Genomic DNA, 17,526 nt, shown 5'->3' with positions numbered 1-17,526 from the left:
TGCTTTTTGGTTTTATGTGAAATTCTGAGTACCTTAACCTTATGTAAAAGACATAATCACATAAAACTGTGATTAGTACAGGATTCTAATTTGATAATATTATGTTTAGAAGGAGGCTTAGGGGTCTCAAATATGTTTTCATTAAGGAAAAAATTCTTAGTTCATTTCAGTGTCGCCAGCTTTATTTTTTAATTCAACACTTTTTGAGCACTTGCTGTGTAAGACAATGTACCCAGTATCAGAATTACATAGATTTACATCTATGTGTATCTATATGCATCTATATATAAACAAATAAAACAACCCATCACTGAGGAGATAACAATAAACTCCAGGATTCAGAAACAGGCTTTATATAGGGGAGCAGTTCAGATGTTAAAGAATCTGCCTGCAGTATAGGAGACCCAGGTTCAATCCCTGGGTTGTGAAGATTCCCCTGGAGAAGGGAATGGCTGCTCACCCCAGCATTTTTGGCTGGGAGATCCCATGGACAGAGGAGCCTGGCGGACTACAGTCCATAGTGTTGCAAAGAGTTGAACACAACTGAGCTACTAACACACTTAAGCTAGACCTTAAGCTAGAGTATGATTAAGGGTTTGCTGGACAAAGCATTTTAGGGGGAAAGAAAATATACTGTGTAAAGTGACAGAGGGAAAAGAGCATACCTTGTTCAGAAAAGGGCAGAAAATCCATGTAGCTGTGTGTGTAGCAAGTGATAGTGTTAATGGTGGGTGGGTGGTTACTGAGGAGGAGGGAAGTGAATATAGAAAGTGTGTAGGAGAAGATGAAGCTGGAAGACTGGGTGGAGATAATTCCTGAAAGGCTCTGTAAGCAAGGGTAAAGCATTGAGGCCCACTGGATGTTTTGAGGCAATATGGTCATATTTCTAAGTCAGAATGACACTATAGCAGATCTGCAGAGGATGAACCTGGAGAGGAGCCACCAGTAAGAGGCTGGAATCCTCTGCAGTTGAACTGACCACATAGCAAGTGAAAAAGAATATAAAAATGACCTAGGTCGGTCATGATTATGAGTGTTATCGGGATGTAAAAAAACCAGAATCTCAGAATGGAGAAAGGTGAGAGCTGAGGAATACTTATCTTCTTTTTCTGTTGGTTGAAGTTATCTATGATGACACCAATGAATAGATTCAGAGTGAAGAATGACCCAAAGATGATAAAGATGACAAAGTATAAGTACATATACAGATTTTCTTCATATACAGGCTGAAGTTTAACCTAAATAATATTGAAAATATTAAATAACATTTAAAAACACAATAAATACTTGGGCTGAACTAAAAATTTGGTGAGTGTTGTTACTTTCTATAGAGCTATTTTTTGCCTTGACCTGAGATATTGTTCTGCAAAAACAGTTCTTTTTTTCAAATTAGCATGACCTAGTATAATCTGCCTGCAATGCAGGAGACTTGAACTCTATCTCTGCATCAGGAAGATTTCCTGGAGAAGGGAATGGCTACCCACTCCATTATTCTTGCCCGGAGAATTCCAAGGAGTGAGGAGTCTGGTGGGCTCTAGTCCATGGGGTCGCAAAAAGTCAGACATGACTGAGTGACAAACACTACTAGTATATTGAAAGTTTGTAATTTTTTTATGATTATTCTTAAATCTGTTTTCCCATTGGGGCTTACCTGTACATATTCTTTAGAGTAAATAACAGTGGTATAAACAAGGCAAACATTTTGAACCCACTGTTTGTCTTACTATAATTTTTTTTTTTGCAGTATTTTCAACTTGGGTTTGGAGTTGAAACCAAGATAACTCCTTATCTTGGAGATAAGGCCTTAATAACAGAACATCGACTTCTAAGAGGAAAATTCAGCAAAAACACATGTGTTTTGAAGAACTATTTTTATTTCTGTTTTCTAAATTGAGTTTCCCTGAAACTTGCTTACTTTTATCATGATATTTTTGGAAGCCGCTTCACAGACTCTGATTTATCATACTCTCCAGGGATGGGGGAGACTAGTTCCTTCCTGCCTGAGCAGTTTTCCCAACCTTAAGAGTCTCATTTACTGGACTGACCTGACTGACCTGTTATTAGATATATAACAAACATATATTAACCAAAGTATCATTTACATGGAAGTGAATTGGCGTAAAAAGAGAATCTCTACATGCAGTTGTAAATGTTCTGATGGCTTCTAATATAATATTCTGGGCCTTTCAGTTAAATTATCACAAATGTTCACTATGGAAAAATCTAGTAACTATAAATAGTATTTGAGTGATACTTACATCTCGTGAATCAACAGCTGCATACATAATGTCCATCCAGCCTTTAAATGTGGCCTGTTAAACAATATATATTTGAATTCTGCATAAAAACCTAATCCAACAGTATGCATTTTACCATATGAAAATATGATAGTTATTAAAAATAATTTTTTGTATAATATTTTGAAATACTCTACAAAGAGGCTGGAATCCTCTGCAGTTGAAATTTCAATGAAACTGAAATTGAATAGGATTTTATTTCAAAACTGGAACTCGTTTTGTTTTGGAAGGTATTCTATTTTTTTTCTGCGCTAACATTTAACTAGATGAATCTCAGTCTCAAATCACTTTCAGAAGCTAAGCTCTATCATTCAAACCTCTGGTATGTTTAAGCACTCAACTGTTTTGGTTAATTTCTTGATTAGTTAATATATTGTGAATTAAGTCAAAATAATTAAATATTACACATTTTGAAATCTACACCAAAAGATTTGCATTTCCATACCTAATAGGTCTATACCCTGATGATGTTGATATAATTAATTCTCTGGCTAATAATCTATACATTTAATTAATTACTACTATATATTACTATTTTAATACACAAAATTGCTTCTTTGGCAATTATTGGTACAGAAAACTAAAAATGGTAATAGCGCAAAAACAATAATAGAATAAGAAAAAAACAGGAAGCAGAAATATAAAATTATATTAAAACACTAACAACTGAACATTGGGGGAAATACATTAAAATCACTGCAAAATATCTTCTTTACAGTCAAGTCAAGCTAATAGTATAGCTATTAGAGTACAGCTGTTATCATCAGCTACTTCTGTGCTGTCAGATATTAATCACTCAGAGAACATCAGAGGAATGATTTACTTGAAATCATTTTCAAAACTCATATAGTAGGTACTTACCACTTGAAGCAGTGCAAGATAGCCAGCTCCAACATTATCGAAATTTACTTTCACATTTTTCCACCGAGCTTTCTTGCCAAGAGCCTGACAGTCACTCAAATTGTTAACTTCACTAACATCAAACATGTTACCCGTTGTTGTGTTTACACAGTGGTAGAACTTGCCAGCAAACAAATTCACACCCATAATGCTAAAGATCAGCCAGAAGATGAGACAAACCAACAGCACATTCATGATAGAGGGAATTGCTCCAACAAGAGCATTCACAACAACCTAGAAGAGGAGATAAGGATAAGGCAGCTTACAAATTGTTAAAATGGAAACCATTCTTTTGATTATATAGTTAACATAAAATGGGTGTTTAATGAGTTAAATAAAAATCTAGGTGGAAAGTTGTTTCTTCTGATATTTTCTAGAACATATTCAGTAAGGGAAAACAGACAGTGACACAACTAAAAAGCTAAGGATTTAAGGAAAGCAAAATATTCCAGAGTATGAAAAGAAATAAACAAAAACCTGATAGAGTAAGATGGAGTCAGAAAATGTTTGTATGCTGGAGAAAAAAAAGAAAAAAATGTATTAAATACCAACAGAAGAAGTAATCATCATTCAGCAATTCATTTGAATTTTCAAAGGTATTAATGAGTAATTGGTGGTTTGAAAACATGGTTAAACAAGCCCACTACAAAGAAACAAAGTAATGATAATGCCTTAAATCTATGTCCCCAGATCAAGCTAAGTTTTGATGATGATGAAGAATAGTATTAGGAATTTGCAAGGTCATTTTTCCCCTACTAATTCCTAATTTTTTAAAAAGTAAATTAAGATGGGAAATAAGATGGAATTTATCTCTGGATATAAAAGTACTGAACGTATTCCCATTATTATTGTTCCAAATCTCTTAAAGGTTTACTTCGGGGCACTCGTTACTTTACCAACTCAGGCCAACCTGTTTGATGAAGGAGAAGTTCTATCACCTTTCCTCTAATTAAATTCAGAAGAGATTAATATGTATTTTCAAATATCTAGCAGTTTGTGTTTTCTTATCTAATTAACCTGTGTTATCTAATTAATTAAAATTGGGACTATTTTGTTAAGCACTTATAAGTGAAACTATTGTTTTAAATTGCTGAAACATTATTTTAGAAATCAACACCAAAGAATTATAAATTAATATCAAAACTTGAAATCCAAAATTGTAAAAATTTCATATGCTAGTTGAATCTTATTTCTTATAGAAATTGTCATGTATATTATACCAAAACCAGTTTTTCTTGCTCTCAAATTTGTGTAAAATGACCTCCCATAAATTTTCTTATCAAGTAAATTCATGATACCTTTTACCATATTTTATACCTAGAATATTAATTCTGTCATATTATGAGAATTAAAAATGTTAATGTAGAATAGTTTTCAGATTAGAGCAAATTTGGAAGTTTTTAATTTTGTTCAGTTGCTGTCTGCCCTCAAAAATGAATTATTGATATGAAGCCATGCAATCAGATGAAGGCTTAAATGTCAGTAATACTAAAAGATTGGTATGGAAAAAGCTTGAAATTACATAATAATTTTTTAAAAATTTTATCTTGTGTGTTTATTTCTCAAGTAACAGTGAAGTAAAATTATAATGTAACACTAAGTATTTCCTTGCTTACAGCGCATCTGGAGAGTGGTTTCATTCTTCCTGGTGAGTGAATCTCAAAGTCAAGGCTGAAGTGTTTTTACTGCTTCAACAAACCACCTCCTAACATAAAAGCCCTATGGCCTAGAAGAAATTCAATATCCATGTGCATTTGCAAGCTGGATTAAACAAAGCTGGCCTTAGTCCTAACTAGTATTTTGAGGGGTGTGGCAAGTAGATGTTAATATTGTGTACTTTATGTTTAGATGCATAAAATGTACACTAAGGAAGAGAGATGGAGAGGAAATACAAGTGCTAATGGAAAAAGTGAACCTCATTCAGAATGCTCACTTAGAAGGGAGATCTGTAAAACAAACCCCAGGGGTTGCCTGCAATGCTTAGTTTAATTATCCTAACCCCTACTTTGGTTGCTTAGGATATGCAGATTTTGTTAGAGGCTACAATTTAGTGTTGTTTTCTTGCACAACAACTTTTTATTACCAATATTAATGGAAGAAGTAGAGCACACAAAAATTTCATTACTAGTTATTTTTAAGAAATCAAACTACCTATTGAAAGGAAGAATATCTCCTCCTAGGATGAATGTCAGTAGTAAACAGTCATTATAAAATGTATAAGCAGTGAAAAGAAATAAGTGGCAACACAGAGTTTGTAATTGTGTGGAAACATCCTTGATCTGTTACCAGGAGACCTGGATTCTAGTTTTAGTACTGCCACAAAAATTTTTTTGAGGGCCTGTTTTAGTTTCAGGAGGCTAAGCATAGTGATTTTTAGGATTTCCGCTTTGAAATTGTATAATTATATGAAAGAAGTGTCAGAAGAGTGTGGCACCTCTCTGTATCTAAATCATTACCTACATTTAATTTTGATATAAATCATCAGAGCTTTTATTCTTCTTACCCTCATGCCTTCAAACCGGGATAAAGCTCTCAGAGGTCTTAAAGCTCTTAATGTCCGTAGGGATTTGATGGCACCGAGTTCTGAGTAGCCAAGAGCATTGGCTACCAAGCTAACCAAAGAAACCTGAAGAAGAAACAAATATCAGTCAGTCCACCAGGAAAGAAACTATTGACTAAAGGCATGAGATGTAATCAAACAAAGCTTTAGACATCCCTTGGCAGCCTTCATTTTCTGCATAGTAGTGTGCTCATTTTACCTTTCCAGTCTCATATTAATTGCTTTTCTTACCAGTGAAACTGGAGTCCTTGCCCATTTATGTAAACATCCATAAGGCCCTCCAGTTAGATATTTTACCCATGGAGCCCTTTTCAGCCCAGATGTGGACCACTGATGATTCGAGATTTAATTCAAAAGTCATATCCTTCATAGACCTGTGTTTAACATCGCTGATTAATAATCATACTTCATTTCCTAGTTTTGCAGTATCTTGGTTATGTGTGTTGCAGGTACTAACCATACTTCCAGGTCACATTAACTTTTTATGGACTGAAATGAAACATTCATCTTTTAATGTTTCTAATAATGCCTGGTTGAATATGCTTTAGTCAGTATATATTGGATAAATAAGCAAAGAAGAAAATATTACCTGCAAAACATTTTATCAGACTACATAGTTTCATAACAATGAAAATTTTTTTAATCTAAACTATTGGACTTATGATTTAGAATACAACACCTCTCATTCAGAGTGATGATATAACTTTCTGATATTTACCTAAATGTTAAGTTTTACTTAAATATATGAAAGGTTAAAGAAGACATGTCTTTTTTAGGAGGAAGAAGCACTATTTGCTTTGATTTTCTTTTAATAGGCTGGCTTAATCGTTTAGTCATGTCTGACTCTTGCGACCCCATGGACTATAGTAGCCTGCTGGGCTCCTCTGTCCATGGGGATTCTCCAGGCAAGAATACTAGAGTGGATTGCCATGCCCTCCTCCAGGGAAGCCAGCATTTATTGAGTGTTGAACATTTACTATATGTTAGGTTCTGTTCTGATGGTCTTACACATATAAACTCAAGAAGTAGGTCATATTACTTTTGCCTTTTCATTGATAAAGAAGTTGAGTTTCTCCCACACCTCTCCTCTTCAAAAAGATAAAAAGATGTACAGGTAGAAAGAGATGAAGTTAGAACCCAAATGATTGGACTTCAAAACCGTATCTTAACCTTTTCTCTCCATGACCAGAAATTCATTCTTAATCTGAACCACAAAACTCAAGAAATGACTTGAATGATTATCTTCTCATATCTTGTAAGGATTATATAAAGCTAGTCCTTTTCTTGATGCATGGGAGAGAGGATAATTTATAGACATCTACTGGATGGCCTCAGGGCCATGGTGTAAATGTGATACCAAAACCAGAACTGAGACTTTAAGGCAGATGGAGCCACTATCCCCCTTTAGTATTGAACAGAAAAATAATGACTAGAATGTTAGACTTGACTAGTGGCAGGATAATTTATTGAGCTATTAATTTCTGTCTAGTGTTCACTGCTACAGAAGACTGAGAAGATGGGGAAGGTTATTATTAGAGAACACACAGGCTTCTACATTCTGGACTCATTTGCCTCAGGAGGCATTCACAACTTCTTTAAGTTTCTGCAGCTGCTTCTAAAGACTTATCTTCCCAACCAGGTCCTGAGACGTGGGCATTTAAAGGGAAAGTGAAAGTATCAGTTGCTCAGTCTTATCTGACTCTTTACGACCCCATGGAATATAGCCTGCTAGGCTCCTCTGTCCATGAAATTCTCCAGGCAAGAATACTACCATTTCCTTCTCTAGGGGATCTTCCTGACCCAGGAATTGAACCCAGGTCTCTTGCATTGGAGGCAGATTCTTTACCATCTTAGCCACCAGGGAAACCCCATTTAAAGGGAAGTGGCAGGAAATTTCTCAAGACTGTGAAGTAAGGAAGCTCATGCTTTAAAAGGAAAAGAAAGACAATGGCTAGAGCCAGGAGATTCTAGAAGGACAGCAAGTTGTGGTATCAGAGCTGAGAGGCACCACTTGCATATAACTAATCCCATCACACTGGGGTGGTGCTGTGTATTGCTAGAGAAGCTGAACACTAGTGAACCCCCCTTTTTTATGCACCTTATGTCATTTTGTGTAGAACAAAAACTCATTTTATTGCATTAATTATTGTGAAAAAATTAATATGGTTTAAACTCAATTTTGAAGTTAATTTTAAAAATTTGAAATATGCTTAAAATTGGAAGATGATGCCTAATATTGGTGCCTGTGTGCATGCTCAGTCATCTCCAGCTCTCTGCAGCTCCATGGAAGGTAGCCCACTGGGCTCCTCAGTTGGTAAGGTGCTGTAAAACTTACAATGATCATTTCCATTCTTGAGCTATGTCTCAGAGTAGTCAAATGATTAGTCCAAGAAAAGGTGGCAAGGGGCAAGAACATAACTGGAATTTCTGTTTTCAGGTCCAGTGTGTTTCCCACCTCAGCAACTTCATACTCGACCTTTCAATACAGTGTTTTAGTCTTTTATGCTCAACACAAAAGGCATTCTTACTAAGGTATCCTAAGTGTAACAGAACCTCTTTATACCAAAAACTGAATTTTTAATACAAATTTACATGACTCTAGGTACCTTACTATCCACAAAATATATGAAACTGTCTGTGCTAGAGGCTTCAGGGGGTGGTTTAGTTGTCAGTCACATCTTCCACATTCCAGTGGCAGTTGAGACTGAGAACAAAAGGAACAATGCAGGAAGGAGTTGATGGTTCTGAAGACCTTGGAAGTCCTGTGATTGTTTAATGAACCAAGTGATATGACATTGTTTCCCTTAAAAATGGCAAAAGATAAATTTTTTTAACTTCAGTAAAAGCAGTTAAAAGATTAAAACCATAGGATCACCTCCATACATTGAGATGATACATTTCAGTGCAAAAGCTTGCTTGATTTTTAATGGAGAAATTTAGAAGTGTTTCTATTAAAACCAGAAATGAAAAAAAAAAAGCCGGCTACAAACATTATTTTTCCCCCAACATTATTATTAAACACTCTGTAAAAAGAAATAAGAGCTAAAACAATTAGAAAAGTAGAAGTCATTATTTACATATATGTGAATGTTGACCTAAAAAATCAGAATAAAATGAAAACTATTATAAACAATAATATAATTATTTTAGGCTATGATTAATATATTTTTATATTAATTTTTTAAAGTTTATATGTGTCTTTTGAAACTGCACAAACTTTAAAATATTATAAAGAAAAAACAGTATAAGAATAATCTAAAATATTTTTAAGAAGAGCAATCAGAAAGGACAAATTCCACCCAATATTAAAGCTAACTATAGGATCTTCAATAATTAAAGCTGTCATATAAATAAACAAAAAAGTGAATGAAACAAATCTAAATTGGACCCAAGGCATACTGGCATACCAAGTTTTAGCATATAGAAAATGGTAGTATTTTAAATGAGAGGTGAAAGAAACAAGGGGGACATTTTGAAATGTTTTAAAATGTTGAAATCATTTTGAGGACAATAGAATTGGAGCTTTACCTCACACCTTACACCAAAATAACTTCTAGATTGATCAAAAATTAAAACCTAAAAATGAATAAAGAAATAAAACTGAAAAAAATTGAGAGAAAAAGCATGAGAAAATGTTTTAATAATCTTAAAGCAAATGGTCTTTATAAGCATAAGAAAAGCCAAAAAGGGGGGGAAAAAGGCTGATATATTTGACTAAATCAATATGAAAATCTTTTTACATGACAAAAAAAGCTCAAAAGGCAAAAGCCTAAGTCGGTGAAATAGTCATACCATATGTGACAAAGTAGTAAACTTCCTTAATGTAAAAAGAAGTCCTACTAATCAATAACAAAAAGGTCATTAACCATATCGTATGAATTCCCTCTAAACTTTCATTTTAATATATTTGTTTGACCACCACATTTATTTATTATACTCCTTATTGAAATTCAACTAGAATAAAAGAATACACAGAGAATGCACAAAGGGATGAGAAAGAAGAAGGTTTTAAAAAGTTCTGGAGTTTAAAAAAAAATAAAGTGCACTGGAATGATCACTTTCTCCACAGAGCAAAAGCAGCAGCAGAAACACAAGTTCCTGCAGAAGTAAGTCAGATTTTTCTAGTGGGCTCTGAAAAGGTTCTGGGCCTGGAGGCACCATGTTCTCCTAAAATAGGGGGTAATGCATGGCACTGAGAACAGAACTGATTCAAAGTCTCTACATAGGGAAGCTGGGCATTCTTGACTGCCTTCATCCACTTCTCCCCAGCTCTGCTAGAGAGCAGAGTGGAGTAATACTCCTTTGTGGCTTACAAAGTAAAATCTGTATTTGCTACAGAGGTCAGAACATAGTAACAATGATCTGCACTGTGGTTGGGTTTCCCTGTTAGACCACAGAAGCCTCTTTAATACATCATACGATGGAGGGTTTTCCATTAATACTATCATAGGCTTTAAACAGCCTGTGGCCTAACTCAGTATTTCCGAGAGCAGGCACCTAAAGTTTCAGATTGCTAGGTGCATATCTCCTCCCTTTCAGCCCAGAACAGTCCTGTTTATTGTCAGATACACAGCTTCTAAAAAGGGCTCAGGTGATGGTGAGGGACAGGTACAAAGTGTCCATGGAAGTGATGGCAGAGGGCTCTTGGCAAAGATGGGAGATTGGGGATAGTGGGGAGGGCAGGATTCTTTAGCTGCAATGGGTAGTGTTTATAGTAGGAATGGAGTGAAGACCATCCAGTGTCTGAGAAATGAAGAGCAGTTCGTATGCATCATCAGTCAGGAATGAGAGTCCCTACGCTTTTATATAAGGGGTGTTTGAAACTCAGGGCTGCTTTTTACTTTTGACATTTTTCTACTTTTATCATAGGTTTTTGCAGTTTATTTGTCTATAGCTTTTTACCATGACTTGGAAATTCAGAGGAGGGTATGGCAGTCCACTCCAGTATTCTTGCCTGGAGAATCCCCATGGACAGAGGAGCCTGGTGGGCCACAGTCCATGGGATTGCAAAGAGTCAAACATAACTGAGTGACTGCTGCTGCTGCTGCTAAGTTGCTTCAGTCGTGTCCAACTCTGTGCGACCCCATAGACGGCAGCCAACCAGACTGCCGTCCCTGGGATTCTCCAGGCAAGAACACTGGAGTGGGTTGCCATTTCCTTCTCCAATGCATGAAAGTGAAAAGTGAAGGTGAAGTCACTCAGTCGTGTCCGACTCTTAGCGACCCCATGGACTGCAGCCCACCAGGCTCCTCCGTCCATGGGATTTTCCAGGCAAGAGTACTGGAGTGGGTGCCATTGCCTTCTCCTGACTGAGCGACTAAGCACAGGAAATTCACAGTGCTCACCAGACATGTAAAGGTATCTCAGTAATTATGGTTTTGTTTATGACAGAGAGAAACTGGAGATAATCTTAGTGCTCATTCCTGGAGAACGGATGAGTAAATTCTGGTGGTACATCACTGAACCGCACTATGGAGTATAGATACCATGGGTTCCATAGGAATTTCATTTCAATATTCCAGACACCATTTATTTTAATAAAATGAGGATTTTGAATCAGGTAATTTCTAAGTTTGCTTTCTTGCCTCGAATTCTATGATTCAGTAATTTCAAGATGATTAAAGCAATATAACACAATATGTTATTCATGTTGGAAAGAAAATCACAATAACTTTACTAATGGATATATCATCTTTAATCACGTACTCACTCTGCTGGGAAAATACTTGAGTGCTGGTCTGATTGATAGCATGATTACTTATGGGGTATGTATTAATAATTGGGAATCTATCCTTAGTTTTAATTATCATTATTTTCTAGGAAAATAAGAATTGTTTTTGACATTTTACATAACAAACATATGTCATTGGGTTGGCCAAAAAGTTCATTCGGATTTTTCTACACAGAAAAATCCGAATGAACTTTCTGATTGAACTTTTCGGCCAACCCAATATATAATAAGTTAATAGGTAAGGAATTATTCCATATCTCAATTTCTTCATCTATAAAATCGAGATCACAACAGTGGATGCCTCAGTGGTGGTTGTGATGACTAAATGAATTAAGGCAAAGATTAGTCATTATTAATATTGTACGTGAGAACCCTTATCTGCCTTCATTTTCATGCTCAGAATCTTAGCAATGATGAGCTGGTATAATCTCTCACGGGAATGCTTTTAGAAAAAGAAAAGAGCCATGTGCATCTTTCTAGCAAGCCATTGCTTGGTCCACCTAGTCATTGTGGTGTTGGTATGGTGTTGAAAAGAAGGGTTCAGACCTCCAATTCATTTTCCAGTTGGTAATCTGGAGTAGAATTTGCTGATTGACTATGAAGGGTAAAAGAGAAGGAGAGGCTGAAGATAGGACATTTAGCTTAGCTTCATAAAAACACTACTACCAGAGTAAACAGGACATTCAGGAAGAAATGCATGATTGTAGGGTAAAAGTAATGAATGTACTGTCAGGAGGAGTATCAGTAGGTATTATCTGGGAGGCAATTAGAAATGTGAATGGGGTTTAAGGAAAGACCAGAATTGTGCTAAAACTCATAGTCTTTTAAAAAATGGAACACAGAATTTATGCTGTTAATAGGATTATTTCTTTAAACCTAGCCAGCAAAAAATTTTTCTTATTAATACATTGATAATGGTAAATGAATTAGACACTTCCCAAAAAGGAGCAAAGTGAGTAACTCCTACTAGGAGGCATTTGTAGAAAACGCCAAAGCACATACAAGACTGTTTACATAGAACTGTGTCTGAGAGACCAGAAATGGATATGAAATGACAGTAATTTATAGCTATCCAGTTCTTTTTATCTCAAAGTTCTTTTAATTTAATCAAACCTTTCCACAATAGCTGCAGGTAAAATTCATGGTGGGTATATATTGATGAGACATCTTATTGTTTTCATTCACCATTGCCAAAGGCAGCCATCTTCAGAGTGTAATGTGCAAACTTTTTGACTAGTGCGGACTTTTTGACCTTTAAATTTATCTGGGCTCTGTTGCAAACCACAGAACAAAGAAGGGGCACAGTGCTAGACGGAGGTATCTCTGTTACCTATAGCTGTGTGACATCTCTAAATTTCATTTTATAAACCTCATTTTATTAATAGCAAAGTAGAGGTAATATTAAGAATTATATCACAGGCTTGTTGAGGATTAATAATATATTACTAAGAAGAGATACTGACAATGAGATTTGTAATGTAGGGGGTTAGGAGGCAGGGTCGTTAGAGCCAGACTCCTTGGTTACAAAACCAGCTTAGCCTCTTTCTTAGTGGTATTAGTCACTCAGTCGTGTCCAACTCTTGTAGCCACATGGATGTAGCCCATGGACTGTAACCCACCAGGATCTTCTGTCCACTTCAGACAAGAATACTGGAGTGGGTAGCCATTCCCTTCTCCAGAGGATCTTCCTGATCCAGGAATCAAACCTGGGTCTCCTGCAATGCAGGCGGATTCTTTACCATCTGAGCCACCAAGCCTCATTCTTATTTATTGTGTTTACTACAGCCACCTTTCTTTGCCTTAGTTTCGTCATCTGCAAAATGAGACTAATTATGGTTTCTAACTTACAGAGTTTTGAAGATTAGGTGAACTAACATATATAAAGTGATTTTAGCAACAGTTGTACACAATAAGCATTAAATCAGAGTTACCAACTTTCTCTATTATTAGGTAAGGCTCTTAATCAGTGCTATTCCCACAGGAACAGCTAGGCATCTTATTGTGGCTACTAATAGTGGTAACAATTCTGGCTTCATTATCGAGGATGCTGAGATGTCAAGAATAAATGTTAAGAACTAAGGCGAGGGTTACCAGATTCTAGATGTTGATGACAGTTGAAAATACACATTAGAATCAGAAAAGGTCCCTGTTCTGCTTTTGTTCACTTCATCAGAGCAGCTGATGAGGATTCTAAGGAGCACTTGAGGAAGCAGGATGTCTGAGTAGCAGATACCAAGCATCCGTTTCAGCCACATCAGCAACCTGTGCTGTCTGTAAAGTGGAAATCACTTGTGGGCAATTAATATTTTATGATAGTCGAATCTTTACCTGGAGTGTGTTTTGGACACTTAACAGCTTAGAATAATTTAGAACCAAATTTGACGTTGTCACGATAGATGCCCAGTATATATTCTTAGGGATGAAATTTATGCAATAATCTGTAAGGAGTATAAAAATGTGATTTTTCCCCCCATAAACTATGATCAATTTAATACATATTCAGTTCATTCTGTGGATAATAATAGCATCTAAAATATAGCTTGCATAGTTACAATACAGGATAGTTTGGTTTTCATATGAAGATAGTATCTTTTGGCCTCTGGATAGGAGAAAAAATTTATACAGAATAAAAAAAAAAAGTTATACAGAATCAGAAAAAGTGGTCCATCGAGTATGGCATTCTGGCAAAGAAAGACATGGTTTAAGTTGTCCAACTTGATTCCAACCAGAATTATCATACTTGCTGTTTCTGTCTCCTCGCCTCCATTCTTTCCTCAATTTTCCCAATGTTTCTAGTACTTTATTCCCATCACTTCCATGAGACATCTCTTAACCATGACACCAATGACGTCCATTCTGCCAAATCTAATGTCATTTCTCAGTACTCATGTCACTTGCCTTCCTCACCGCCTCTGACTAAATTGATCCTCTGGACTTCTATGATACCATGTATATTCTATTTTCCTTTTTCTTCTAATTGCTACTTCTCAATCTAGTTTACTGGTTCCTTGTTTTTCTGTGTAACTTCCAAAAGTTGAAGTGTCCCTAGAGTTTGGTCTGGACTCTTGTGTTTGTCATGTTGCATTCTCTGCCTCGGTGAGCTAATCCAGTTGATTCATGACTTCAAAAACCATCTATTTCCTGATGACTTCTCAATTCATAATCAGGTGTTAACTTCTCTTCAGAACCCGACTTGTGTAAACCTCACCATATACTCTTGAATGTCTAATTGGCATCTCAAACTTAGTGCATCCCTCTTCCGTCTACCATCTGCTTGCCCTGTCAAGCCTGTTTTCTGATCTTCCTGATTCCAGTTAATGGTTTCATCTTCCACCCATCTGTTAAGATTGAAAAAAATCTTTTTCGAATTTCCTTTTTCTTCATACTAACATTCAGTTCACCAGTAAGTCTTAACCACCTTATTCTAAGACATAATCTTCTTTCCTAGACCATTAACACAGTTCCCTCATTGGTCTCCCTGGTTTGACTTTTTCGCTGTTCGTTTTTCATAGCCAGGTGTGGTCATTTAAGAACAGTAGAACAGATCCATGCTCACCATCCCTCCCTTGAGTTTCCCATTGTAACTATAATCAGTATACATTAAATTACATTCTCAGCCTTTTGGCTATGATGTAGTATTGGAGCTTCACAGGTGGCACAGTGGTAAAGAATCCACCTGCCAGGAAGGAGACACAAAAGACACAGGTTCGATCCCTGGGTTGGGAAGATCCCCTGGAGTAGGAAAAGGCAACCTGCTTCAGTATTTTTGCCTGAAAAATTCCATGAGCAGAGGAGCTGGCGGGCTACAATTCATGGGGCTGCAAAGAGTCAGACATGACTAAGTGACCAAGCACACATTAAATAACAGTAGAACATGAACTTCTTACCATGACCCTTGGATACCTTTCTGAATTCAGCATCTATTACTATTGCCTGTGTTTCATCACACACAAGCACAACAGTTTTTCTGTCTCTTGAGTGTCCTTGGCTCATACTTCAGGATCTTGAGATTGCTTTTTTCTGTTCCCTCAGGTATTCAAATGACTGGCCCATTGTTATACACAATGTCCATGTCCCCCCCAAATGCATATGTTGAAACCTAATGTGAAGGTATTTGGAGAGTCTTTGGAGGTGATTAGATCATGAAGGCAGAGCCCTCATGGGTGGGATGAGCCCCTCTACTTATAAAAGACACCCCAGAGAGCGTGTTTGCTCCTTCCTCCATGTGAAGACACAGTGAGAAGACTGCTGCCTATGAATCACAAAGTGAGCTATCACCAGACACCGCATTTGCTGGTGTGACCCCATGAACTGTAACTCATCAGGCTTCTTTGTCCATGGAATTTTCCAAGCAAGAATCCTGGAGTGGGTTGCCATTTCCTACTTCAGGGGATGTTCCCAACCCAGGGATCAAAACTATGTCTCCTGGATTTCAGGCAGATTCTTACTACTGCACTACCAGGGAAGCCATGATACTCTGTTACAGCAGACCAAATGGACTAAGACACTCTTTCTTATTTATCTTCCCAAAAGACACCTTCCATAGACACACTGGCTAATATTCCCCTCCAGCTCCCATTCTGTAGTCCTTCTCTATCTCATTACCCTGTTTTCTTTTATAGCAGTGATCATCATCTACTTTTATCTTATTTTTGGATTTTATTTGTTTACATCTTTACTGTCTATTTCACTTTCTTCTAGAATGTTAAATCCTGTAGATCTAATAGAGCTTGATTTGTCTTATTCGTATCTCCTTTATTTAAGATAGCTTGTGGACCAGTATTCAGAATTTTTATTAGATAAATGAATGAATGTTAATGGAATGTTAATGAATGCATACTACCTTTACTTGGAGGTAGGGAATTGAAGAGATTACATTTGTACATAGATAAATTTCTCAAAGTTTAAAAGCCTGTTTCTTCTAGTTTGAAGTTACTTCACATATACTTCAGTTTTGGGAGTTTTGCTTTGTTTCCTGTTGAGCCTTCTGTGACTGTTAGAGCATTATACCTGATGGACTGTGAACTGTTCTAAGCATGTTTTACTTGTACTTTCAAAAACTATTTTAACTCTACATTTACTTTAGCTTACTGGATCCAGTGGTCTGAGATTAAGTTATTAGTTGAGGTTACATTAATTCATGCATTTTAGTCCCTTCTTCAAGAAAAAGAAGAAAATAGATTCATTTACTCTAACATAACTTACCCAGAGGTACCCAGTTCCATTCTACTATTAATAATTTAAATGTACTAAAAGGGAAGTAACTTGGGGGGCACCATTCTTTGACATTATTCACTAGATAATTAAGTGTCTATATTAGGTTTCTAAGGATTCAAATATGATACAAGACTTTGATAGATTTTTGCATTATATTTACTCTTTCCATATGAGGGAAATACATGGAAATAAAGTACAGTGTAATGAGTATTTCAGTGAATATAAATTTTTCAGTAAATGGAAATATTTCAGGAAATTTGAGTATTTTCTGGAGAAGTTCTGTCACATTTGTAAGTGATCTTCATACTTTTTTTTTTTTTGGAACTGGAGAAGATTCTTGTATATTTTGTGTTCCATCATTTCAGGGGAAAGCTGGAGATTATAAATGCTGAGTTCCAAAGCCAGTATGAAGAAGATATAAATATAACATTTGTACTAGTTAGATGAGAAATCTACAGGGCAAAGCGCTGAATTGAGAATTAGGAAATTAAGGCACTAATCTCAACTTTGTTTCTAAGTAGTTGTGCTATTTTAGGAGAATTCTGTAAACTGAGGCTTTGATTTACAATACACTGTTTAGAAAACTATGTAAATAAAGTCTAGATACTCTTTAAGGTCCATTCCAGCTGCAAAATACAAAAATATTAAACTTCCCTGTTTGGAAACTTTCCAGGACAACACTGAGATTCTTCTCTCTTATTCATTAAAGACCAGACATGAAAAATTGGAAGTCATTTCTGATTTATTAATAGTGACTTGACTGCAGATTTCTTCTCAACTCAAAGGGTTGAACACACATTTTGGTTATAGAACTGTGAGTG

General features: G+C 36.1%; 1 protein-coding gene and 1 long non-coding RNA gene across 4 annotated transcripts in view; one reads left to right on the top strand and one right to left on the bottom strand.

Annotated features, from left to right (window-relative positions):
- LOC139038050 (uncharacterized) overlaps positions 1–5,283 on the top strand; it is a 63,211-nt gene extending 57,928 nt beyond the window's left edge. For all 3 annotated transcript variants that reach the window (XR_011490970.1, XR_011490969.1, XR_011490971.1), the window contains one exon: positions 4,816–5,283. This is a non-coding gene — a long non-coding RNA (uncharacterized lncRNA). The remainder of the gene's footprint in view (positions 1–4,815) is intronic.
- LOC110143458 (sodium channel protein type 3 subunit alpha) overlaps positions 1–17,526 on the bottom strand; it is a 113,911-nt gene that overhangs the window by 5,907 nt on the left and 90,478 nt on the right. Inside the window, 4 exon segments of the mRNA XM_070476117.1 lie at positions 1,101–1,238; positions 2,259–2,312; positions 3,159–3,431; positions 5,701–5,823. Of these exon segments, the coding sequence (XP_070332218.1) occupies positions 1,101–1,238; positions 2,259–2,312; positions 3,159–3,431; positions 5,701–5,823 (588 nt within the window).

The sequence above is a fragment of the Odocoileus virginianus genome, chromosome 13 (genome assembly GCF_023699985.2).
Source record: "Odocoileus virginianus isolate 20LAN1187 ecotype Illinois chromosome 13, Ovbor_1.2, whole genome shotgun sequence".
NCBI lineage: Eukaryota > Metazoa > Chordata > Mammalia > Artiodactyla > Cervidae > Odocoileus > Odocoileus virginianus.
This window is presented reverse-complemented; position numbering and strand designations above follow the sequence as displayed.